General features: G+C 48.1%; 1 protein-coding gene across 1 annotated transcript in view; it reads left to right on the top strand.

Moving 5' to 3' along the window:
* Positions 1-26,582, top strand: part of LMF2 (lipase maturation factor 2) — a 34,394-nt gene that overhangs the window by 832 nt on the left and 6,980 nt on the right. Inside the window, exons 2-11 of the mRNA XM_081210006.1 lie at positions 3,833-4,086; positions 10,014-10,042; positions 13,201-13,397; positions 14,803-14,981; positions 16,097-16,235; positions 18,381-18,515; positions 20,578-20,683; positions 22,307-22,403; positions 24,124-24,306; positions 26,346-26,514. Of these exons, the coding sequence (XP_081066132.1) occupies positions 3,833-4,086; positions 10,014-10,042; positions 13,201-13,397; positions 14,803-14,981; positions 16,097-16,235; positions 18,381-18,515; positions 20,578-20,683; positions 22,307-22,403; positions 24,124-24,306; positions 26,346-26,514 (1,488 nt within the window). The remainder of the gene's footprint in view (positions 1-3,832; positions 4,087-10,013; positions 10,043-13,200; positions 13,398-14,802; positions 14,982-16,096; positions 16,236-18,380; positions 18,516-20,577; positions 20,684-22,306; positions 22,404-24,123; positions 24,307-26,345; positions 26,515-26,582) is intronic.

Below are 26,582 nucleotides of genomic sequence, written 5' to 3'. Positions count from 1 at the left end.
TTCCCCGGGAGCAGCTTGGTACAAAGCAGGGGTCTCCAACCTGGTGCCCTCCAGATGTTGAAGACTGCAGCTTCCCCCATACCTGACTCTTAACCGTGTTGACAAGAGCGAGCTTTGGTGATATGGTAAAACAGCTGGAATCGTAGTCCAAAACAGCTGGAAGGCACTGGGTGAACCCATTGTTCATGTTTGTCCTGTTCTTCCTCCTGTAGGAGCACGGGGTGATTATGCAATACCGTGGAAATAGACCCTAACATTGCTAACAGCTTTATTCAGGGCAGGGGTGGCAAACTTTGGACTCTCCAGATGTTGCTGATGGGAGCTGGAGGAGAACAACATCTGGAGTGCTACAGGTTCCCCATCCCTGGCCTAGAATTCTGGTCTTGATCCAAGGTGGGTTGCAGCAGGTGTACCACCCCTGGGCAAGGACGTGGTGACAGATTAAGGGGTCCCCAAATCCGTGTTTGGGTTAGAAGGGGGTCTTGAGTCTGCAAAGGTGGGAGGCGGCTGATCTGAGTCCTCTTCAGCTAAAGGGGTCCATGGCCCGGCCCCCTTCCTCACAGGGCCCTGTTCCTGGAAACCACGCCAGAGAGGAGAGGGTCAAATCCTGCTTGCAGGTTTCCTGTCGGGGAACCTGGGCTCGGTGGGCGAGTGGCCTGATCCAGCAGCCGGTCTCTTCTGATGGAACCTCCAGGGCCAGCGGCAGTCTATCCAGCTTCTTGGCTCTGTGGAGCTACGGGATGCTGGGGTAGACGGACTGTCGGCCTAATCTTGCAGGTCTCCTCTCACGGTCCCATCCGCCCTAAAGAGCCCACCCCTTACCTTCTCCCCCACCCAAATCCTGCCCCTTCTCAGCAAGTCCCGGCTGTGGAACGGAGCCCACTGCCCTCAGCCCACCCCCTTTCTCCAGGGCCGGATATCCTATGGAACTTTCCCCTCCCTCTGCTGCACCCCTCCCTCCCCTTTCCACATAACACGTGGCATCCACATTGCAATAGTGCAAGCTCGGTGCAGGATTTTGGAAGGGGGTTGAGGGTGTCAGTGCACGTGGCTTGCAGTCAGCTCTTACACACCTTTTATTTTTGCCAGGCAATGCCTTCCACCTCGCCCAGCCCATCCTGCCTGCAGCTACTGTCAGAGCTGAACCCCCCCCCCCCTTCCTCCTGGTTTCTCTTCCCCTTTTCTGTAAGTTTCCTGCCAGGCTTTCCTTCCCCTCCGGCTTCTGGGCCCTCCGCCAAGGGCCTCTCATGCTTCCAAATCCAACTCTTAATCTCCTTATGGCTGGAGGCTGTGCCGAAAATCAAGCCCCGGGCCCTCTTCAGCTGGGGGAATTTTCCCCCGCGCAGCCCAAAGCCGTCCTTTGGCTTTCCTTGCCCCCTTGCAAAGTCAGGAAAATCTCCCAGTTGTCTCTGGGGCCCACTGGTGAGTTGGGGTCTTCCTCTGCAGGTGGTGGGTTGAGCGGATGAGACCCAGCGTGGGTCCAACGGTCAAGAAGGTGGTTTCTGCAGAAGGAAGTGTGGGGCAGGTGGGGCTCAACCACCTGGGGTTGGGAACCCATTGAGGAGAAGGAGAATTCACATCCTAAGCCTGTGCTGCCTCTGCGGGACATCGTTAGGAGAAGAAAATAGTAATAATAATTTTTATTTATACCCCGCCCTTCCCAGTTCAAAAACTGGGCTCAGGGCAGCTAACAACAAATTTAAAACACTTAATTGTATTTATATATATATATATATATATATAATATTTATTAGAATTTTAAAGACAATAAAAGTTTAAGCATAAAAGATAAAAACAAAGAATAGCCACAGTAGAAAAAAGAAGGGTACAAAAATACCAAAAACAAAACACACAAAAAGTAAAAAAATCAGTTTCTTAAAAAAGAAAAATCAGTATTTCATATCTTATAGTTCATTTACTTGATTCCTGACTTCCTCACACCTCCCCTTTTGTATTCCCATTTAAAATTCCTTTCACTTAATTGTAAAAGCAGCATAAAATATAATATAAAAACAAGAATAACAATGAAATTCAAAAATCAATTAGAAAAGGGTCATGCGCAAAGCCTACACAAATCCGGAGTCCCTAAGACAGTTGGATGGTGCCTTGTACACCTCCTTACAGCATCTCCAACAGCCAAGCTCTCCTTACCTTTGGACCCCATCAGCCAGGTCCAGAGGGGGTTTCTTGTCCTTTGGGCAGCCCCAGACCTCCAGGCACACAGCCCAGTCTTGCGGCCCGGGGAGGTGGGTCACTTTGTTGCTTCTAACACAGCAGTTTGGCTTCACCATCGGAGGTGCACTCCATTGTTGTCTTTTGAGACAACAACTGTTCTTCCTAGGGAGGTGGGCTCCTCCACACATACTTTTTGGGGCATGGGACCGTTGCAGCACGGGAAGGGTTGTAGCTTAGGGGGTGGGACACTTGCTTCAGATCCTGTATCCGTGAAGGAGCGTCTTCACCCCCATCGCCCTGCCCGGACATGGAGGTCCAGCGCCGAGGGCTTTCTGGCAGTTCCCTCCCTGCGAGAGGTGAGGTTACAGGGAACCAGGCAGAGGGCCTTCTAGGTGGTGGCACCTGCCCTGTATAACACCCTCCCGTCAGATGTCAAGGAAATAAACAACTACCTGACTTTTAGAAGACATCTGAAGGGAGCCCTGTTTAGGGAAGTTTTTTATGTTTGATGTTTTTCATCTCCACCAAGCTAAGCAATTGACTCCTTACCTCTCTCGCCCTGACACTGTGATCCACGCAATGGTCACCTCCAGACTTGATTATTGTAACTCGCTCTACATGGGGCTGCCCTTGAGACTGACCCAGAAACTCCAGTGGGTGCAGAATGCCGCGGCGAGACTCCTTACAGGGTCTTCGCTGCGAGATCACATTCACCCAATGTTATACCAGCTGCACTGGCTCCCAGTGGAGTACAGGATCAGGTTTAAGGTGCTGGTTTTAACCTTTAAAGCCCTATACGGCCTAGGACCCTCGTACCTACGGGACCGCCTCTATGTCCTACGGAGGACCTTACGGTCTTCAAACAAAAACACTTTGGAGGTCCTGGGCCACAGGGAGGTTAGGCTGGCCTCAACCAAAGCCAGGGCTTTTTCGGCCGTGGCCCCGATCTGGTGGAACGCTCTGCAAGAGACTAGGGCCCTGCGGGACTTGATATCTATCTGCAGGGACTGCAAGACAGAGCTGTTCCACCAGGCCTTTGGCCAAGGCACAGTCTGACCCCCCTCTTTCTGTAATCCTCATAGAACTCTAGCCCAATGGTTGCCATTAATTTGATTTTGAATTCATTTTAGAATGAATTGATTTAGAATGCATTTCAATTGACTGTGATTTTATGTGTATTGTGTTGCTTTTATTGTTGTTGGCCGCTCTGAGCCCGGTTTCGGCTGGGGAGGGTGGGATATAAATACAATTTATTATTATTATTATTATTATTATTATTATTATTATTATTTGCCCAGTGGCTGGGGCAACCCAGATGGGCGGCATGTATATAATAAATTATTATTATTTGCCGAAACACCTGGGTTCAGTCCCTAATGGCATCTCCAGCTGAGAGAGCCCCCCTGCCTCTGATCCCGCAGCGTGTTGCTGCCAGTCCGTGCTGACAACTCTGAGTTAAATGGACCAATGATGTTGGGCCTGCCAGGCTAGTTGGTGTTTTGCAGGGATGGGCATTGAAGTTCAAAGCATCAGCAGGGTGCCGAATTGGGGAAGGCTGGAGCTGGGGGATCTGTTGGGGTCGGAGATGCCGTGCCCCCCATAAAGGTCTTGCCTGTGGCCGCTGCCACCAACTCCTCCTGCTTCGACCTCCTTGCAGGCCTCTATGGGAAGGATGGCATCCTGCCCGCCCGGAAGGTGCTTCGCTTCAGCGGCAAGGGCTTCTGGGAGCAGCTGCGCGACTCGCCCACCCTGCTGTGGCTGGGGCCACGCCTGGGACTGGACACAGAGCAGGGCCTGGAGCTGCTCTGCCTGCTGGGGACGCTGCTCTCCTTCGGGGCCCTGATCCTGGAGCCACTGCGAGACAGCCTGGTCTTCCTGGCCCTTTGGGCGTTCTACCTCTCCGTTTATCAGGTATGGGGGGGCGGCAAGCGGCGCGTGGCCTTGGGGTGTGTGTGGCAGCAGTAGGGGGCAGTCGGTGCTTGCTTGCCGGTGCTTTGCTTTGGGTCCTTGGAAGCCCAAGATAAGCAGCCAAAATCAAAACCGTAAAAGAGCCAAGGTGACTTGGATACCTTTCAGAGGCACTTTTATTCACTCGTCAGATCCTGGCTTTAAAACCCCACCAGCCTTTTGGCAAGCTGCGTTAATGCCCCCCAGGAGCGGGGCCTTTTCTCCCATGACTCCTCGTGTGCAAACCCTCACCCCTGGGAGCTCAGAGGGGCCACTGCTTACTTTGGGGGGAATTAGGCCCTCGAAGAGCAAATCTCTTCCTTGCTGGGGGTGTCTTGGAAATAAATGCCTCTGTATTCTTAATTGTTGCGCATCATTTCGCTCGGCGCATGCCTATATTTTGCCCAAGAGCTCAAGGTGTGCAGCACTGAAAAAAACTAAGAGGGCCAAGGCGAAACCCATTGCCTGCCGTTCTATGCTGTTGGCAAATGCAATTTAGGTTGACTGGACAGAGCCCACTTGAGTGTAAAATCTGGATTCTCAGCAGCCTTTAGGGTCTCTTGGGTGGGAAGACGGGGTATTAAATGGTTTAAGCCAGCAGCTGTCAAAAACCCCCGTGTTGCGTAAACTCACCCCCAATGCCCCCCTCCCCTAAGTAAAGCATTATTCAGGATAGCAGGTCGCACGGCCCACATGATAGCCCAGTAAAATTTCATTCCTACCAGGGGAAGGTGAGGTATTAATACACATAACAGTAATCAGTAAAATTCAAAACAAATGCACATTTATTCAAAATCCAATTAAAATTATGTAGCTTAAATCAATGCAATGGGTGAAGTTGATCCGGCGATATCAGCTTTTCAAAGTCAGATAGCCATTTACACCTCCAGTGCCCCCTTCTCGCCCCCTTGCTCTTAGCCCCCCACCCCCGGCCAGGTAATCTCACTGCCCCCCCCATGGGTGGTACCACCCACAATGGGTACCACTGCTTTAAGTCAGCAGAATAACACAGTTAAGGGAGCCCCCGCAATATTTTGTGTGGGGTTTGAATTGTTCCAACTTGGCTGTGTCGTGAAATGTGCTCCCTTTGCCTTCTGTGCCGTGTCCCGTCCCCCCCAGCTAGGTCCTTTTGCCAGCTGACACAGAAGAAAAAAACGGAGCGAGAATTTTTTAGGAGGAGGGAGGCCGACAGAGACCCTCAAACAGGAGGGAAGGGGCTTCAGATGAGGAGCAAGCCCTGAGTCACCGTTCATCCAGAGTTTTGGGTACCACTTCAGATGTTCCTGCGTTCTTCCCTAAGGTCAGAGGAATCACAGCGTGGAGAGGGATTCCCTTGCTTTTAGAGCATCTCAGAGTGACATTCCAGTCTCCTCCGCCAGGCTGTCTTCCTCCCTCCTTCCTTTTAAGGCTGTGTTTGAGCGCAGAGGATTCCAGCGGACAGACAAAACTCTGACCTAGATCTGGGGAGGGTTGGGTCGTTTCAGGAATCCTCCCGCGACCAGAATTGGCGCTTGTCGTCGCATCTCCCTCTGGGCACAGACTCTCCGTTCTGTGCTGTGCCCTATTGATCCAGCCCCCAGCCCCAGATGTCTTCCACGTCCTGGTTGATGGGAGAATCTCTGCCAGTGGGGTGGGAGAGCTTTGGAGAGGTTGAGAATTTAGAAGGTTTGGAAAAGGGCCGTCAGAATCACCAAAGGGATGCAGGCAGTTTTTGGGGGGGTTTATCTTAAAGGCGACGGGATAGAAAGCTTATAAAATTATTCTGGGGGTGGAGAAAGTGGATAGACAAAGGCTTTTTCTCCTCCATAACACTGGAACTCATGAATATCCAAAGAAGTGGAAGATCCAGGTCAGACAAAAGAAAGGTTTGGACAAACAGGCCAAACCTTACGCCAAAGAATAAACGGACATAAATCTGACATCAAGAATCACAAAACAGAGAAACCAGTAGGAGAACACTTCAATCTCCCAGGACATTCTATAAAAGATCTCAAAGTAGCTGTTTTACTACAAAGGAATTTCAGAAATAGACTGGAAAGAGAAGCTGCTGAATTGCAACTCATTACCAAACTTAAAACCATGGAGAGACCTGGTCTGAACAGAGACATTGGATTCTTATCTCATTATACATGACTAAGCCATTTCTCACCTTTTCACCCCTTGCCTTTTCCTGTAAGACCTATTACAGTCGTTAAGAGTCGTCAACAGGCTCATCTCAGCTATCTGCCAATCTCCCATTCCCACCACCCTTCTGAGTAACACCCCTCCCCACCTTCTCACTATATAGAAGGATCTGGCAACTTCTGTTTCAGTGTATCTGAAGAAGTGTGCATGCACACGAAAGCTCATACCAAGAACTAACTTAGTTGGTCTTTAAGGTGCTACTGGAAGGAATTTTTTTATTTAGACAAAAGAAAGTTCCTCTTAGTTAGACTGTGGAACTCCCTGCCACAAGAGGCATCAACGGCCATCAACGCGGATGGCTTTAAAAGAGATTGAGACATATTCATGGAGGAGGAGACGGCTGTCAGTGGCTGATAGCCAGGATGGCGCATGCTCTGCTCTCCGCAGTCGGAGGCAGCAATGTTCCTGTATGCCATTTCTTGGGAAACACAGGAGAGGAGTGTGGTTTCATGCTTGAATCCTGCTTCTGGTTTTCCCCGCAGGCACCTGGTCGGCCAGTGTGAGATCAGTGCTGGATTTACATATAAGCTAAGCGAGCTACAGCTTAGGCCCCCCCAAAAAATTAAAGGAAAAAACCCCCTGGATGTACATTTCCAAAATATAAGATAACAAACAAATAAAATAAAAACTACATGCAGCAACAGTGTTTTGTGTTGTGTAGGCTCCTATGATGTAAGTCATGGGCCTAGCCTGCTCCCTCAAATATCACTGGTTTGCTCCTTTCTATATATAGGGTGCCTACATTCTGCTCTTTATCACTATTAGTAGTGCAAGTAGATAAATATATCAGTGCCAGATTTATGTATAAGCTAAGCAAGCTACAGCTTAGGGCTCCTCTCTCTTGGGGGGCCCCCAAAAAAAAATTAAAGGAAAAAAAACCTGGTTGTACATTTCCAAAATATAAGATATAATAAAATAAAAGAAAACCTACATACAGCAACAGTGTTTTGTGTTGTGTAGGCTCCTATCATGTAAATCAAGGGCCCCGCCTGCTAGCCTGCTCCCTCAAATATCCCTGGTTTGCTCCTTCCTTTATATAGGGTGTCTACGTTCTGCATGGACTGGGTGCATGAAGACATGTGCAAATGGCTTGAGATACCTATCAGGTCCATCAATGACCATATATAGCATATTTTCAACACAAAAACAGCGACAATGTGTTGTTGACAAAGGACAGCTGGACATATCAAGGGCCCCATGACCTTCAGGAGCTGAGGGCCTCATCATACCGAAATCTGGCCCTGAGTGTGAGAACAGGATTCTGGTCTAGATGGGCCGATGGCCTGATCCTGCAGGTTCTCCTCCGGCTTCCATTGCTATTCCCCAAATTGCAACTCCTTTGCCCAAAGGTGGCAGCTGCTGGGTTGATCCCGAGAGCTTGACATCCTCCGAAAAAGGGGCCAGGCCTGCACTCTCCCTCCTTCCTCCCGGGTTCCTCTTCCCACGCCATTGTGCTGTCATGAGTTGACAGCCCCCGGGACCTCCTGGCGGGCTGGGCAGGCGGTGGAGCGGCTCTGGATCCGAGCCCGTGGCAAGGGAGCTGGGTTCAGCGCCAGCAATCTGCAGCCGGCCCTCGTCTTTCTCCTCCGTCTTGGCTCCCTCCCTGCGTGGGGGCGGGCGAGGCGCAGGTCCAGTTGGCGGGCCGTGCAGCCCTCTGCGGGAAGATCTTGGTGGAGATTTCACCGGGGGGGGGGGGAGTTGCCTGCAGCATTGGGGGAAACCCAAACCTGCACAGTTCCGCAGGGAGCGGGCATGCACAACGCGCTTGCCACTTGCATCCCTCTTCTTATTTATTCTCAGTTGGATCTATTGCCCACCCTTCACCCTAAGGTCTCATGGAGGGTCAAAGCAATCTATTGCAGTGGTTTCCAAAGTGGGAACTAGTGTCCCTAAGAGGGGGCAATTAGATTATTGGGGGGGGGGGGTGCTAGGGGCAGCAGAGGAGCTCAGGAGTATTATTTATGAAATTTGTATACTGCCCTAAATTAAATTAAATTTGTATGCTGCCCTACTGCAGGCTAAAATCACAATACAGTGGTACCTTGAGATGCGAACGGGATCCATTCCAGAGCCCTGTTCGCATCCTGAAGTGAACGCAACCTGCATGTGCACGTGTGTGGGTCGGGTTTCGCTGCTTCCACGCATGTGCGTGATGTCATTTTGACCTTTTGCGCATGCGTGCGCGGCGAAACCCAGAAGTAACGCGCTCCATTACTTCCGGGTCGCTGCGGAACGCAACCTGAAAATGCTTAACTTGAAGCACATTTATCCCGAGGTATTACTGTACAGTATAAAAGCACAAGATACATAATAAAAATGACAACCCAATAATATCTCTCTCCCCAGCATATTTTTAAAGGGCGTTGGGAGTAAAGGACTGTTAGACTTTGAAAAGCAGGAATCGCCAGATTGAATTCGTCAGATTGGCTCAATTAATTAAACCAAACCATTTTTAGCTGGGTTTCGAAGAAAGGTGCAACTCGCTGTCCCTGCTTTGAATTTCATGGTGCTATTTATTGAAGCTGAAACAGACGACAGAACCACAAGACTGGTGTAAAATATGCAAACAAAAGTTTCATTGCCACTACACAAAACTACAAAAGCAAAGTGTGTGGGTATTCTCTTTCTGCAGGCAAATTTGAACTGCAACTTCTTCCTTTATACATATTACCATCTGTGCCTAATCGGCCTAGAACACCACACCCAGAACTCACAGAAAACACCCTTAAAATTCTCTGCACCCTTTTACTGTTTCTTAACGAATGATACCTAACACTATTACCATCCTTGGTGGGTCGTGCAAATCGCTCTTCTGAATGATGCCTTTTTTAAAAAAAATTAAAAAATAGGGCAGGGGCATCTGGGGATGAGTTTAGGGAACCAAGGGGGCAGTAGCCCCAAATGGGTTTGGGAAACACCGATTTAAAATAGAACCAGTATAACAGATTGCAGTCTCAAGAATAGGAATATTCAGAAGTACCGTATTTTTCACTCTATAAGACGCACCAGACCAGAAGATGCACCTAGTTTTTGGAGGAGGAAAACAAGAAAAAAAATATTCTGAATCTCAGAAGCCAGAACAGCAAGAGGGATCGCTGCGCAGTGAAAGCAGCGATCCCTCTTGCTGTTCTGGCTTCTGGGATAGCTGCGCAGCCTGCATTCGCTCCATAAGACGCACACACATTTCCCCTTACTTTTTAGGAGTAAAAAAAGTGAGTCTTATAGAGCAAAAAATACGGTATTCAACTCGGGTGTCCACGGCCAGGGTAAACTGGCGCATCTTTGGCAGTTGTTGAAAAGTGCTTAGTGACAGTTCTTCTGTGGGGAGGGAGTCCCACAGCATAGGCACCCTCTGGGCTCCCTCCACCCAAACCTCTGCGGACAGGAGGTGGGGGGGTCCACCAAAAGGGTCCCCTTTGCCGATTTCAGCACAGACAAGGGTCTGTAGGGAAGCAGGCGAAGCTTCAGATATTTGGAGCGTCCTGAGCCTCTTAGGGGCATTGCGCTAGTGGGGGAGCCAGAGGCAAGCTAGCCACCGAAATCTGCAAGCGGCTGTATCTGAAAACCGTGAGATTTGTCAGGGTGGTTTTTTGCCAGCGGTGCTACAGCCGGGAGGTGGGTGCAAAGAAAAAAATTAGTTGAAATGGAGTGGACGGAGGGGGTCTGAACCCCGTTTGATGTGTGCTTTCCCTTTTCTCTCCCCACAGGTTGGACAGGTCTTCCTGTATTTCCAGTGGTAAGTGGCATATTGCAATAATAATAATAATAAAAATAATAAAAATAATAAAAATAATAAAAATAATAAAAATAATAAATAATAAATAAATAATAAATATTTATACCCCAACCATCTGGCTGCGTTTCCACACTGGGCAGCTCCCAACAGAATATTAAAAACACAATAAAACATTAAACATCCAGATTTTGGGTGTGGCGCTTCCTTTCTCTGACCTGCTGGGGACAGCAGGCTGCAAATGACATCCAGGCTGTGGCGTGTGTTTGTGTGTGTGTGTGTGTGTTGCATGTCCTCTGCTCTCAGCCTTCCACTTTAAAAAAGGGGATTAAAGAGGACGGCAATTATGCAATTATTGTTTGCATAAACTGGGGGACGGAACGTGCACATCCAATCCTTGAGACAACGGATGGCTAAAATCTGGGACAGGGGATGCCTGGTTAAGCTTTCCTACATGTTGAGGAGCAGAGAGGACGGACAGCTTTGCAAAGTGGGCCGTGGCGTCGCTGTGCGTCAGGAGCTGAGTGGCAGGATGTAGCCCCTGGGCTCTGCGCCTCCTTGCTTCATCCTGCAAGCTTGCCGTCATTTGTTTGGAAGCAGAATCTGGCATTTTGGTGGTGAGGAGGACAGAATTTATATTTTTTTAAATTTTTCTGTTGCGAACCAACCTGAGATCAACGGTTATAGGGCGGTGTACAGGTTTAATAAGTACAGTAGTACCTTGGAAGTCAAACGGAATCTGTTCTGGAAGTCCGTTCGACTTTCCAAAACATTCGGGAACCAAGGCGCGCCTTCCAATCAGCTGTAGGAAGTTCCTGCAGCTGATTGGAAGCCACGTCGGATGTTTGGGTTCCCAAGAACGTTCAGGAACCGGAACAGTCACTTCTGGTTAAAATTTTGATTGTTTGGGAGCTGAAATGTTCGACTCCCAAGGCATTTGAAAACCAAGGCATGATTCTAATAAAATAAAATAAAGATAATAATAAATAAATAAATTTTATTAAGTTTTACAATTTGATATCCAACACAATCATTATTGTCACAAAAATAATCTATAAATCCCTATCCCCCCCCCCCGTGACTTCCCTCAACTTCCTCTTCTGGTTCTTTGAATATTTGTTTTATTTTACCTTAATTTTTTAATCTTTTAGTTAAATATTATCGTAATCTTACCATTTTTGTGCCGTATTTTTTCGTATTACATCTTACCCTTTATTATTTCCCCATTGTTACCTCTTAACTTTTATGCTTGCTTTCTTAATTGTAAGTGTTTACTCAAACGCTGCTAGTGAGTCCACATCTTTACGATGTTTCTGTAAGTACAACATAAACGGTTCCCAGTCCTTTTTGCAGTCTCTACGGTCCTTGTCTCTTAGTTGTCCAGTTAGTTTTGCCATTTCAGCAGGGCTGTCTTTAGCAGATGCAGCGCCGGGGTGCAAATACCCACCCAGCGCTCCCAAATTACCATGGATAGTGTTGGGGTGCCCGTAGCTGCTCACTGCCAGCCATGGGGGGGGGGGCACAACTCTCCCCCATGCTGCTGTGGGACAGCGGTCCTCGCAGAGGCTTGGGAGGGAAGCTGCGTACCCTCCAGCCATATGGGTGGTGGGGGCACAGCTTCTATCCTAAGCCACTGAGGGGATCGCTCTCCTCCCGAGGAGGCTTGAAAGGGAAGCTGCACGCCTGCCAGCCTTATGGTTGGCAGGGCGCAGCTGGGGGGCATGCAGGGAAAGGGGAGCCCCCCGGCAAAGCTGTCCAGCTCCCCCACTCGCTGGGGCACCCCTGAGAAGCCAGCCCCCTGGTGCACTAATCCCTATGGGAAAGACGGCTCCGAATTTCCGCCTACTCCATCAGTTTTTCTTGCCATTCTTCTTTGGTTGGTACAGTGGACGCTCGGGTTGCAAACCTGATCCGTGCAGGATGCATGTTTGCAACCGCAGTGGTTGAGATTCAGCGCTTCTGCGCATGCAAAAGCGCGATTTGGCACTTCTGCGCATGCGCAACCGCCAAAACCCAGAAGTAACTTGTTCCGGTACTTCTGGGTCTCGGCGCATCCGCAACCTGAAGCGTCTGTAACCCCTAGTATGACTGTATCTTGTTGTCTTTCCATTTTGGGGCTAGTAACATTCTAGCCGCCGTTGTGGTATACAGTGGTGCCTCGCAAGACGAAATTAATTCGTTCTGCAAGTTTTTTCGTCTTGCGAAGCACGGTTTCCCAAAGTCTTCAAAATCACCAAAGTCTTCAAAAACCTCAAAAAAGGCTACCACACCGCGTGCTATGAGTTGCTCCTCGAAGTCACCCTGGGTATTAACAGTTTTAAGAAAAAGGAAACAAACTTGCAAGACGTTTTCGGTTTTTTCGTTTTTCGTCTTGCGAAGCAAGCCCATAGGGAAATTCGTCTTGCGAAGCAACTCAAAAAACGAAAAACTCTTTCATCTTGCGAGTTTTTCTTCTTGCGAGGCATTCATCTTGCGAGGTACCACTGTACATACAGTGGTGCCTCGCAAGACGAAAAGAATCCGTTCTGTGATTCTCTTCGTCTAGCGGTTTTTTTCGTCTTGCGAAGCAAGCCCATTGACGGATTAGCGGATTAGCGGTATTAGAGGCTTTTAGCGGCTTATCTGCTGATCGGATCAGCTGATAAGCGGATTAGCGCTATTAGCGGCTTTTAGAGGCTTATCTGCTGATCGGATCAGTTGATAAGCGGCTTAGCGCTATTAGCAGCTTCTAGCGGCTTATCTGCTGATCGGATCAGCTGATAAGCGGCTTAGCAGCTTAGAAAAGGGGTGGAAGGGGGGGGGGACCAGCAGGAACTCGCAAGACATTTTCGTCTTGCGAAGCAAGCCCATAGGAGATTCGTTTTGCGAAGCACCTCCAAAACGGAAAACTCTTTCGTCTACCGAGTTTTCCGTCTTGCGGGGCATTCGTCTTGCGGGGCACCACTGTAAATAGTCTTTTCCACTCTTTTGGCAAGACTTGACCTGTAATACCTAGCAAAAAGGCTTCTAGTCTTTTAACAAAAGTTGTCTTAAACATTCTGTAATAAAATAACGAGACCCAGGCCTTGACCCAGTGTGTCTGTGTGAAGAGCGGCATCTCAGAGCGGGTGGCCTCCCCTGATTTCTCCTCCAATCTCCCCGTATCTTTCTCCCCCTCCCAGGGACAGCCTCTTGCTGGAGACGGGCTTCCTGGCGGTGCTGGTGGCCCCGCTTCACCTGCTCAAGTGGCGCACGACGGCCTGGCGGCCCCACGACGGAGTGACCTTTTGGCTGTTGCGCTGGCTGCTCTTCCGCCTCATGTTCGCCTCAGGGGTGGTGAAGCTGAACAGCCGCTGCCCCACCTGGTGGGGGCTCACAGGTCAGTGGGGAAATCACAGGCGAAGGAGTCGCGGCAGCAAAACGAAGAGGCAAGGCCTCGATTTGAAAGCCGTAGTGTTATAAAATCAGCAAGGGGTAGTAAACCTCAAACGGCTCTTGTTTGTGGGAATGTTAAGGCTAGTCAGAAAGGATATATTGAATAAGTATTAGCCTTCCTTCACTCACACTAGTGAAGTGATATAGGTGGAAGCTAGTTTGCAGATTCGTTTGAATCTCCTAGTTAAGATTATTTCCTGGTGTACGCTTTAATCCCTCTTAAAAGAATAAAGACACGAGGGTCTTTCTGAGTAAGGTAAAAGGTTTACTCACGTTTCAGTTCACGGTTTGTTCCCTGAAAGTTAGGCTTTACTTAGTAGTTACAGAAAGAAAGAAGTTACAGAAGTTAGTAGTTACAGAAAGAAACTGAGCTTCTCACGTGGAGACTGGACTCGTGTGCTGCTGGCTGAGAGCCGGCAGACAGCAAAATCACATTTTGATAAGAAAATGGTGGCAGGAGACCAATCAGGCAGCAAAAGAACAGCTTAGTTTCAATCATTGAGCAGAAGTCAATGATGGATCAGAAACCAGGACAGGGCCCTGTTTCAATGTATTCACCTTCATCAGCTAATTTTTAAAGGGTTGTGTAACTTTGAAGACTTTCGGATAAATGTATCCTGTTATTTTCTACGTTTCTCAGAGATGACAACTACGTGTGGGTAGATCAACATGTATCTTGAGTTTTTCTGTGCGTTTTCCATGAACTTACTGGTTTCTGATCCATAACTGACTTCTCACTTGCTCAGTGATTGAAACTAAGACCTTCACGTTGAATCTATGGACTAACCTGAACTTGTCTCTCCTCATAAACTCTTACCTCTAATTCTGTAACGAATTATTGTGTTATACATATCTTCATGAGTTTGTAATCTCTATTAGAGTTTGTAATCCTTGTCAGAATACATACTTTTGAATGGATCAGTTTTTGTTAAAACTGACTTTTGATTAGCAAGTAGGGACCACTTCCGCTATTGAAACTTACGTTGGCCTGAGTTCCTGGTGTGCTTTTTTCTTGGTATATTTAATAACAAGAACTCCAGCTTATTTAACGTTGGCAAAAGAACAGCAACAAGAGAGAGACAAAAGCTAGAAATCAAGGCTGAGAAAATGGCTGCGTGACTCGGCTCTTTCAAGGAGTCAGCCAGATCCCTGTCCATCTCCCAGGTCACATGCCATGAAACAGGATGTTCCCCCTAATTGTGCCCGTTCTAGGGAAAGAAGGAATGTTGCATTTGACTGATCCAATGGATTACATCCCACATTGTGGCCAGAATGTTCGGTCAGAATCTCCTTTCTGAACCCCTCGTTCCGGATCCTTTTATGCATCCCATAACCACTTGTCTCCCCAGCTTTAACCTACCACTACGAGACCCAGTGCATCCCCACCCCAGCCTCGTGGTTCGCCCACCAGCTGCCCGTCTGGTTCCAGAAGTTCAGCGTGGTGGCCACTTACGTCATCGAGATAGCCATCCCAGCACTCTTCTTCGCTCCTCTGCGGCGCCTCCGCCTCTTTGCCTTCTACAGCCAGGTATCCACAGGCAACCTCATTCATTCATTCATTGAACTTATATACCGCTCTGTACCCGGAGGTCTTGGGGCGCTTCACACAATATATAAAATCAAAATAATAACAATAGCCCAATAACAACCTCTCAAAACGAACCACTTTTTAAAAGGGCATAGAATGTCAATCAGGTTTGATTAAAAAGGAATGTTTTTGCCTGGCGCCCAGAGGAGTACAGCGGACACTCGGGTTGCGAACGTGATCCGTGCAGGATGCACGTTCGCAACCCGCAACGGCACGTTTGTGCCCATGCAGGTTGCGATTCTGCACATGTGCAACGCGTGATTTAGCGCTTCTGTGCATGCGCGACCGCCGAAACCCAGAAGTAACCTGTTTCAGTACTTCTGGATTTCGGCAGGTTCGTAACCCACAAAACGCAACCTGAAGCGTCAGTAACCCGAGGTATGACTGTATAATGAAGGCGCCGGGCGAACTTCGCTGGGGAGAGCATTCCATGCACAGGGAGCCACTGCAGAAAAGGCCCCGTTCTTGTGTTGCCACCCTCCGAACCTCTCAAGGAGGAAGCCTCAGAAAATGATATCGGGGTCCAGGTGGGTTCATATGGAGAGAGGCGGTCCTTGAGGTCTTGCGGTCCTGAGCCATTTAAGGCTTCATAGGTCAAAACCAGCACTTTGAATTGGGGCCGGAAACTAATCAGTAGCCAGTGCAGTCAGACCAGGATCGGTGTAATGTTGCATGATGCCAAAACTTAACAGGGAGATTGGCATCAGATCAAAGAAAGCCATGACTGCCTGCGTCAGTGTCTCCAGACAGAGAGAAAACGAAAGCAACAGACAACGTAAACATCCTGTGAACAGGAAATACGCAGACTCTGTGACTCACAGCCTGCTCCCTTTTAAGGTGGAACAGAAATATCCTAACATCTAATACGCTCAAACTTTCAGCTGGGCTGTGGAAATTCTCTTGCTAATACATCTATTCTCGGCCCTGATAAATGCGCTTCTTTGTATAGACCCTGTCCCCGTCCGTTTGCATCCGGTCCGGTTGTGGGGTGGGTGGGTTGTCTTTTAAAACCTAGGTTTAAGATCATAACGACAGGTTTCCGAAACCCTTTCCAGGTCCTCCTGCAGCTCCTCATCATCGCCACGGGCAACTACAACTTCTTCAACCTTCTCACCATCGTGCTAAGCTTCTCCCTCCTGGATGACGAACATTTGGGGATGTGGCTGGGTCACGGCAGGAAGAAAACGGCAGCCGGTAAGTGGCTTTGGTCTCCGTGGCTCTGTGAAATGGGTCCAGGGCTAGCGACGGGCAGGGTCTACATCATCTGATCCCCAGGTGGGTGCTGGTGTCCTCTGGGAGGTTGCCAAGAGGAAAGGGGGCACTGGGGGGTGCAGAGTTCAAGAATCTGGCATCACCAGATCAAGTCGTCGTCCCCCTCCAGTGTTGAATTAAGCCAAATAGTTTTCACTGGGTTTTGAATCAATGTGCATTTCATGGTTGCTCTTTCGAATATTGTGTTACTATCTTTCTTGGTGGGCTTTGCGTTCCTTCACTGCGAGAAGTGAGGTTACAGGGAACCGGGCAGAGGGCCTTCTCGGTAGCGGCACCCACCCAACAGATGTCAAGGGGATGAGTAACTGTACAACCTTTAGAAGACGTCTGAAGGCAGCCCTGTATCAGGAAGCTTTTTAATGTTTAGAGTTTTTTAATGTTTAACAACAACAAACAACAACAACAACAACAACAACAACAACAACAGTTTAGACCCAGCCACTCTGAGCAACAGAATATTAAAAAATACAGCATTAAACATTAAAAGCTTCCCTAAACAGAGCTCCCTTCAGATGTCTTCTAAATGTCAGATAGTTGTTTATCTCTTTGACATCTGATGGGAGGGCGTTCCACAGGGCGGGCGCCACCACGGAGAAGGCCCTCTGCCTGGTTCCCTGTAACTTGGCTTCTCACAGGGAGGGAACCACCAGAAGGCCCTTGGAGCTGGACCTCAGTGTCTGGGCAGAACGATGGGGGTGGAGACGCTCCTTCAGGTATACTGGGCCAAGGCCGTTTAAGGCTGTCAAGGTCAGCACCAACACTTTGAATTGTGCTCGGAAACGTCCCGGGAGCCAATGTAGGTCTGCTGCCACGTTCTGGTTTTTTGTATGTTGGAAGCCGCCCAGAGTGACTGGGGCGGCTCAGTCAGATAGGCGGGGTACCAATAATAGAATCATCATCATCATTACAATATTCTAAGTAATGCTTTTTGTAGGGTAGGAGGAGCAGGGGATGAGTTTATCGAGTCAAGAGGGCCGGGCACCAAAAAGTATTTGGGAACCTTTTCAAAGTCTGACTCACGCTTCCATCGCCCCCTCCTTCCCTCCCCGGTACCTCTTAGCACCCCTTTAGGCAATGCCACTGGGGAGCAGCAATAAGACCACCTTAGCGCAAATTCTGAGCAGTGAACTCCTTCCTATCTACAATAATGATGATGATGATTTATACCAGCCAATCTGAGCGGCTTCCAACAAAACACTAAAATACAATAACCTATTAAACATTAAAAGCTTCCCTAAACAGGGCTGCCTTCAGATGTCTTCTAAAAGTCTGGTAGTTCTTCTTCTCTTTGTCATCTGGTGGGAGGGCGTTCCACAGGGCGGGTGCCACTACCAAGAAGACCCTCTGCCTGGTTCCCTGTAACCTCACTTCTCGCAGGGAGGGAACCGCCAGAAGGCCCTCGGCGCTGGACCTCAGTGTCCGGGCAGAACAATGGAGGTGGGGAGGCTCCTTCAGGTCTACTGGGCTGAGGCCGTTTAGGGCTTTCAAGGTCAACACCAACACTTTGAATTGTGCTCGGAAACTTATTGGGAGCCAATGAAGGTCTTTCAGGACTGGTGTTATGTGGTCTCGGCGGCTGCTCCCAGTCCCCAGTCTATCTGCCGCATTCTGGATTAGTTGTAGTTTGCGAATCACCTTCAAAGGTAGCCCCACGTAGAGTGCATTGCAGTAGTCCAAGCGAGAGATAACTAGAGCATGCACCACTCTGGCAGACAGTTTTGTGGACAGGGAGGGTCTCATCCTGCGTACCAGATGGAGCTGGTAGACAGCGCACCTGGTCCTTCAGGGGCACAGTTGCCCCATTCACGACCAGGGAGTCCTCCACACCCGCCCACCTCCTGTCCCCCAAACTTCTAGGAAGATAGATATTTTGAGTTCCCCCAGTGGGAGGTTGGGGCCGCTGCATCAGCCTTGAAACTCTCTTCCCACAAAGCAGGTGAGGATTTCGAGTCGCTCTCTCCGCCCTCTCTGCCCAGTGACCCATCTAGGGAGGGGGGTGTCCACGGCCCCTCCATGCCCACCCCCCCCTCCATCCTTGCATTGCTCCGTGTTGTCTCTTGTCCGCAGCTTGGCCTCCCAGCATGGCGTCTGTCATGTCTCTTCTGTCCGAACTGGGCGCCTATGGCTTGCTGGTCTACTGGACGGCTCTTTACTTCGACCTGAAGGTCAACTGGGAGAAGAAGCTGATTGAGTCCAAGGCAGGTATGGAAACGTCAGAATACTCAGAACTTGCAAGGATGACGGGGAAATTCTAACCAGAAATTTAGTAAAGATTGGACAACGTTCAAAGAATGTCTTAAAAAGTACTGTAATAACACAAATCTCCTGACAGATTTGGATTGAATCTTGAAGTTTGAGGAATTTATAAAGTAATTTTTTTCCTGATAATTAACCAAAATGAATTATTAAAAATGAAGTGCGTATAGACTAGTAAGGTATAAAAAGCACAATGAGGTGAATCGGAAGTTAAAGGATATACAATGTCAAATGAGGTGTTGTTAGTCTGTTTATGGTGTTTTTTGTTATGTAAATTATTTTGTAATAAAGAACTTTTAAAAAGAAACATCGGGGTGCAAGATGCTGCCATAATCGTGGCAGGATGAAAATAGAATATGCCAGTGCCAGATTTATGTATAAGCTAAACAAACTATAGCTTACAGCCCCACTCTCTTGGGGGCCCCCGAAAAATTTAAAGGGAAGAAAACCTGGATGTACATTTCCAAAATATAACATAAAAAACAAATACAGCAACAGTGTTTTGTGTTGTGTAGGCTCCTAGGATGTAAGTAATGGGCCCCACCTGCTCACCTGCACCCTAAAATATCACTGGTTTGCTCCTTTCTATATATAGGGTGCCTACATTTCCAAAATATAACATAAAAAACAAAAGGAAACCTACATACAGCAACAGTGTTTTGTGTTGTGTAGGCTCCTAGGATGTAAGTAATGGGCCCTGCCTGCTCCCTAAAATATCACTGGTTTGCTCCTTTCTATATATAGGGTGCCCACATTCTGCATGGACTGGTTGCATGGCCACATGGGTAAATAGCTTGAGATGCCTATTGGGTCCATTAATGACAAAATAGCATATATTCCACACGAAAAACAGTGACAATTTGTTGTTGACAAAGGACAGCTGGACATATCAAGGGCCCCATTACCTTCAGTAGCTGAGGTCTTCATCAAACCTAAATCCAGCCCTGAGAATATCCATATAAATGGTTGAGGGATTTTCACTGCTTTTTTCCTATGGAAAGAATGTGTGGCTTTTGCCATCGATGACAATGAACAGTAACTTCAACAGACGTCTAGTGTCCAGATCAAAGGGAGTAATGTTCCTGCTCTGTTCTGCCTTGGTCAGACCCCACCTGGAATCCTGTGTCCAGTTCTGGGCACCACAATTTAAGAAGGATGTTGACAAGCTGCAAGGTGGGCAGAGGAGGGCAACCAAGATGATCATGGGTCTGGAAACCAAGCCTGATGATCTAACATCAAAATGTGGCAATTTTGGCACCAGGAAAATTTAATACCATAAAGGAAATTGTTCAATTCGTGGGAACATTCTTTCTTTCATAAAATGTGTACACTGCTTGATTGTATTTTTTTAATAATAAAAAACCCCTCAACATGGTTTACAAAAATGAGATAAAGCAATAAAATTACCACCCAGAAAAAAGAGCAACAATAATTTAATGCATTCATGAAGTTAAAATAATGATAGGCCGAAAACAGAGCTTGCGCCAACTCTGTAAACATCAGGAGAGGCTTGTCTGAACGAAAACGTTTTTAGGAGGCGCCGAAAAAAGTGAAGTGAAGCTGCTTGCCTGCTATCAATAGGCAGGGAGTTCCGCAGTGTAGATGCTGCCACATTCAAAAACTGAGTTCTTTTGAATGCGGAGCATGGGGATCTGCCTTGCATCAAGGAAGACGCCTGGTCCATCCAGAGCAGTACTACCGGACACAGGCTGGCAGCAGCTCAGCAAGGTTTCAGGCAAGGCCTGTGCTAGCTCTGCCTGGAGAGACCATCAGGGTCTGAACCTGGGACATTCTGCATGCCAAGCAGATGCCCTAACACTAAGCCAGGAATCTTTCTGAAAGGGTGCATCTGTGGTTCTGTTTTGGGCCCCCGCCTGTCTCGGGAGGTACCATAGGGGTGCCTACTGTTCTGATTCTTAGTTTAAAGTTCACTGATTTGGGCTGGGGGCTTGTCACCCCTGCTCCCAGCTTTTTCACGTACGTGGACAACTTGCCTGTCTCTCTCCAGCTTTCACCTACCACGAGTTCATGCTGTGGTTGCGGATGGTGACCCTCCCTCTGGCGGCCATCGGACTTGTCTCTCTGGTCTGGGAGATCCTTCAGGCTGGGTACAGGTGAGTGCCTCACAGGTAAAGGGGGAAGCGGTGTCTTTTGGGGGAAAGGCCTCGGCAGTGTCCCTGCTGCTTTCTTTTTTTCCTTTTTTAAAAAAATATTTTTTATTACTTTTCTGTTTAAACGTATATAATCACATCATTCTTGTCCATTTCTCTGGCTCCTTAGAGCCTGTCAACTTCCTTCCCTCCCACCTCTTGGCTTTCAAAACTAACCTTTATATTATAGCATTTTATATATTTTTCAGTTCTAATGTACAGTGGTACCTCTGGTTGCGAACGGGATCCATTCCGGAGGCCCGTTCAAAACATGAAAAGCCCGCAACCTGAAGTGCCGTATCTGTGCAGGTGCATAGCACGAATTGGTGCTTCTGTGTATGCGCGAGCGGCAAAACCCAGAAGTAACCCTTTCCGGTACTTCCGGGTTGCCACGGGACGCAACCTGAAAAACCGTGAAGCGCACGTACAGTGGTGCCTCGCAAGACGAAATTAATCCGTTCCGCGAGTCTCTTCATCTAGCGGTTTTTTCGTCTTGCGAAGCAACCCTATTAGCGGATTAGCGCTATTAGCAGTTTAGTGGCTATTAAAGGCTTAGCGGCTATTAAAGGCTTAGCTGCTTAGCGGCTTAGAAAAAGGGGGGGGAGCAGAAAAAAATCGGAACACTCGCAAGACGTTTTCGTCTTGCAAAGCAAGCCCATAGGGAAAATCGTCTTGCGAAGCAGCTCAAAAACGGAAAACCCTTTCGTCTAGCAGGTTTTCCGTCTTGCGAGGCATTCGTCTTGCGGGGCAGCACTGTAACATGAGGTATGACTGTAACTCTTTACTAAATACCTCAAAATTTAAAAACAACCCCAAGAACAGCAATTTAACATGAATTTTACTGTCTAATGAGACCACTGATCCATAAAATGAAAGCAATAATCAATGTACACAATCAATAGCTGAACTGGGTTCTACACAGTCACAAAAAGGAAAAAAAAAGAGCCACAAGAACGCAAAATAACAGACACACCGCATCATAATACTCAAAACGGAGCATGTTCGGCTTCTGAAAAAACTTCACAAAACGGAACACTTCTGGGTTTGCAGTGTTTGGGTTCCACGTTGTTTGAGTACCAAGGCGGTTGAGAACCAAGGTACCACTGGATATAGAATTGGCAAACACGACAGAAAAGGCCAGGGACCGGTCGATCCAAAAGTATAACCAAGAGTGGGACATCTGTAGACTATATTTAAAAGAACATAGTCCCCACATCGAATCCTTAATATGCTTTGATTAACTCTTGTAATAACACAAGTTTAAAAAGAATACAAACAACATTTAATATTGGTTAAGTTTACTAAAAAAAAAACCAGATGCAGTTAACAAGGAAATAAAGGAGGCAGAGGAAGTCGTCAGGTGGAGAAGAAAGTTGCTTTATTCTTTCCTTTTTCAGTTATATATTGTCCTTTTTTGTATTGGTGGCGGTTTGTTCGTAACGCTTTTGTGTTTTGGTGTTTCGAGGTGATTGGATGTATTGTTTATAAACGAATAAAAACTGAACTGTAAAATAAAATTAAAAAGAGATGGGAGAAGTTAATATGCAGCCTTCTCTATTTGTCCTCTTTCTCTCCCCCCCCCCATAGGAGTGCTTGCACCCGTGGCTTTTTCTGGAAGCTCTGGAGCGCCACCCAGTGGGCCATCTTCGCCACTGCGGCTCTCGGGATGTTTACCATCAGCCTGGTGAGTAAATCAGGCGACAGCTTGGGGAAAGGGATGACGTCTTGCGTGGGCCTCGAAAGCTGCCAAGTGTGCCAACTCAGAAAAAAGAAAAATGGCACCTTTGAACGATGGCAGGGGAAAGAGAAGTGGGAGGGAGGGGTGCTTTTCGTATAAATATGAACCTTGCATCTCACTGTGGAATGAATATATTTGTCCTGTTGTTTCCTTTTGAAGCAAATTGGGGGGAAGCAAAGCCCCCCTAACAGTTGCTCTCACTTGGAAAGGGATCCCTAGTGGTGGGGAGTCCTGGTGTTATAGGAATTCTAAGGTCTTACATATATGAAAGGGGACGTGGGTGGCGCTGTGGGTTAAACCCCTGAGCCTAGGACTAGCCGATCAGAAGGTTGGTAGTTCGAATCCCCGCGACGGGGTGAGCTCCCGTTGCTCGGTCGCTGCTCCTGCCAACCTAGCAGTTCGAAAGCACAACAAAGAGCAAGTAGATAAATAGGTCCCGCTCCAGCGGGAAGGTAAACGGCATTTCCGTGCGCTGCTCTGGTTCGCCAGAAGCGGCTTAGCCATGCTGGCCACATGACCCAGAAGCTGTACACCGGCTCCCTCGGCCAATAAAGCGAGATGAGCGCCACAACCCAAGTCGGCCACGACTGGACCTAATGGTCAGGGGTCCCTTTACATTTACATATATGAAATAAATGTTCATAAATGTACAAGGCAAACACATACATAAGTATATAAACCGTGTCTCTGAAATAGTACAGGAGAACAATCCTGAAGCCATTTTTGACTCTCCCAAATTGACCTCAAATATTTCTCTGCAAGGAGATGAGGAAAGCTTTCCAATTGTCTTTGGACTGTAGGGGCTGCTTACACCTCCCTGTGAATACAGTCTGGCAAGTATCTGTTAACCTGAGCACACTCTCAACGTGCGTAAGAGATTCAGGAACTAAGTATTTACCATCTCCAAGGAATGGCCAGGCTCCCCAGAAAAGGCATTCGGATAATAAGGCATTATCAGGTATCCTGGCAGACAGGAGAGAGGCAACACACTCAAATTTCTGCCGGGGACCACCTCTTTCTGTGATGCATGTATGATGTTTTTTTGGGGTGGTCTTGAGCTACAGGGGAGGCAATTTCAAAAGTCTATAAGAGCTTACACACCAATGTTCTGGATCCCTCCTTTCCCTCCCTGCGTGGGGTGAGCCGGGGGACCCTGTTGCAACAGTTTAATAAAGATCATTATTATTAAATTTTATTTCTGCCCCACCCTCCCCATCCAAGACTGGGCTCAGGGCAGCTAACACTGGTATAAAAACCATTGATTGAAATACAACTTAAAAACAAGATTAAAATACAACATTAAAATGCATCCTCTTTTCAGTAGAAACTCAAATCAAAAAAACTTTTTGGGGGATGAAAACGTCAAGTCTTGCTTAGCTGCTTTGCTTCTCAATATTCTCTGGTTGGCCTCTATTATTTTCTGCTACCGATAGGGAACCCACTTAAGGACTCTATATGGGCTCTTGGGTACACCATAAGGGAAAAGGAGCAATTTTTTCTTATAACGCGGGGCTTCATTCATTCAGAGACAGGGTTCCACATACCCAATGCATGTTTTTTGGACAGCTGAGCTCTTGCTGCTCCTGTTCCTGCAACGTTGTCTCCAGGAGAGGCTGACCCCCCCAAAAAACCCTCCCCTCCTTGCTCTCTCTCTCTCTTGCCCCAGGTCCCCTTCACCTACATTGAGTACGAGTCCAACGGGAAACTCTGGCCCAGCGTCCACCAGCTCTTCAGCGCTGTCGACCGCTACCAGCTCGCCAACTCCTACGGCCTCTTCCGGCGGATGACGGGGGTCGGCGGGCGACCTGAGGTGGTCTTGGAAGGCAGCTATGACAAGGAAACATGGACGGTAATTCATGGAGATAGATAAACTTTATTCGCTTTAGCCAACGGCCATAGCAACATAAAACAAGCCATATACCGTATTTTTCGCTCTGTAAGACGCACTTTTCCCCTCCTAAAAAGTAAGGGGGAATGTGTGTGCGTCTTATGGGGCGAATGCAGGTGGGAGGCTCTGCTCAGCACTCCCTTTAAAGAGCCGCACGGCTCTTTTCCTCCCTCCTCGGGGAAAAGCCCCCAAGAGCCGGACACACTGCACGCTCTTTAAAGAGAGTGTGACTCTTGGGGGGGAGCCTTAGCTGCACACAGCCTCTCCTGGGCAGGGGATAATAATAATAATAATAATTTTTATTTATACCCCGCCCTCCCCAGCCAAGGCCGGGCTCAGGGCGGCTAACAAGCAATAATAAAAACAAGTTGTATGAATACAACTTAAAAACAAAATTAAAATACAACAATTGAAATATTGAAATATGAAGGCTCCCCTTGCCCGGGAGAGGCTGTGCGCGGCTATCCCATAAGCCAGGACAGCAAGTGGGATTGCTGCGCTGTGATCCCGCTGGCTGTCCTGGCTTCTGGGATTCAGAATATTTTTTTTCTTGTTTTCCTCCTCCAAAAACTAGGTGCGTCTTATAGAGCGAAAAATATGGTGTGCAATTAAAAAGACAACAATGGGTAAGAAGGGCAATCAAATGACCAAGATTATCATTCAGATAGTGGCCCTTAATCTCACTGCACCCTTGATCAACCTAGCAACCTTTGCTGTTGTCTGATCATTTTGATCTGATAAAAGAGAGAACAATGTGGCTGCAGATGGGCGGCCTGGGATGGTGAGTAGGAGTGGGGTGGTGATCTCATTCCTCAGATCTTTATAAAGGGGGCAGGACAGGAGAACATGAGCCACTGTTTCCAGACTGCCATCTCCACAGGGGCAGAGTCGTTTCTCAGTTGGAATCTTTTGGTATCTTCCCTCACGTACGGCAGAGGGCATCACATCCAGTCTGGCCTGTGTGAAGGCATGTCTGTATTTTGGGATAGTTAATTTATACAAATATGGTGCCAGGGAATCAAACTAAGAAGGGGGGGGGGGAGGCATACCAAGGACAGAATTTCTTTATAATGGCCAGATTGTTCTGTTGCTCCTAAGTCCTTCAGACGCTGTCCAATTAGCCTTCTTGCTTTAATAAAGCCCGTCGTGAGAAGCTGATGTGGGTGGAGTCCGCAGGAGAGGAGTTTTTGGTGCACGCAGTTTTAGACCACGCACTTTTATCCTCCTCTTGGCGGAGGATTCAGGCCTCTCTTCTGCTTGCAGCTGCTGATGCCATCCAAGGACTTTGGCAAAACAATGCTTGCACAAGGTGCTAGACCTCATGGAGGATGGGCACAAGCCGGGGTGGACTAATGAGTCATTTGCATGACTTGGGAGGCAGCTGACGGTGGAAGCACAGCATCCTGGGGGTTTGGGTGGTTTCATTTATATATATCACATATATATATATTTATTTATGTACAGTCGTACCTTGGTTCTCAAACGCCTTAGTACTTGTACATTTTGGCTCCCGAACGCTGAAAACCCGGAAGTGAGCGTTCTGGTTTTTGATCGTTTTTCGGAAGCCAAACGTCCGACATAGCTTCCGCTTGAGCGCAGGAAGCTCTTGCAGCCAATCGGAAGCCGCGCCTTGGTTTTCAAACGGTTTCGGGAGTTGAACGGACTCCCAGAACAAGATTCTGTTCGAGAGCCAAGGTTCCACTGTATATCATTTGTAAAGATATTTGTGCATCCCTGTGTCATAGAAATACAAAGTGGTTTGGTATGTTCTTAATTGCCTGCATAAGCCTGGAGGAATATAGAAGTTTTCAGCAGGCATTTAAAAGTTTGCTTGGGAGGCACCTGCTGGGTGTCAAGTGGCAGGGAGTCCCGCAGGACTGGGCTGATGACACCCAAAGGCTCACTTTCTCGTGGTCGTCCAATGAACCTCGCTGACCTGGGATATAAGGCTTCAGGTGATGTGTGTGTGATCAGTGCCTCTCTCTCCCTCTCGCCTGCAGGAGATTGAGTTCATGTACAAGCCGGGCAACGTCAGCGCTGCCCCCCCTGTCGTGACCCCGCACCAGCCGCGCCTCGACTGGCAGATGTGGTTTGCCGCCCTGGCTCCCCAAGCGCACAGCCCCTGGTTCACGGGCTTCGTCTACCGCCTCCTACAGGGCAAGAAAGAAGGTGAGAGGAGGGAAAGAGTCAGAGAACGGCCATTTCCCACATTTTACAGAATTATGATATTGGGGGCG

This window comes from Podarcis bocagei (assembly GCF_964188305.1).
Source record: "Podarcis bocagei genome assembly, chromosome: 10".
NCBI lineage: Eukaryota > Metazoa > Chordata > Lepidosauria > Squamata > Lacertidae > Podarcis > Podarcis bocagei.
Note: the sequence above shows the minus strand (reverse complement) of the source record. Positions and strands in the feature narration are given on the sequence as shown.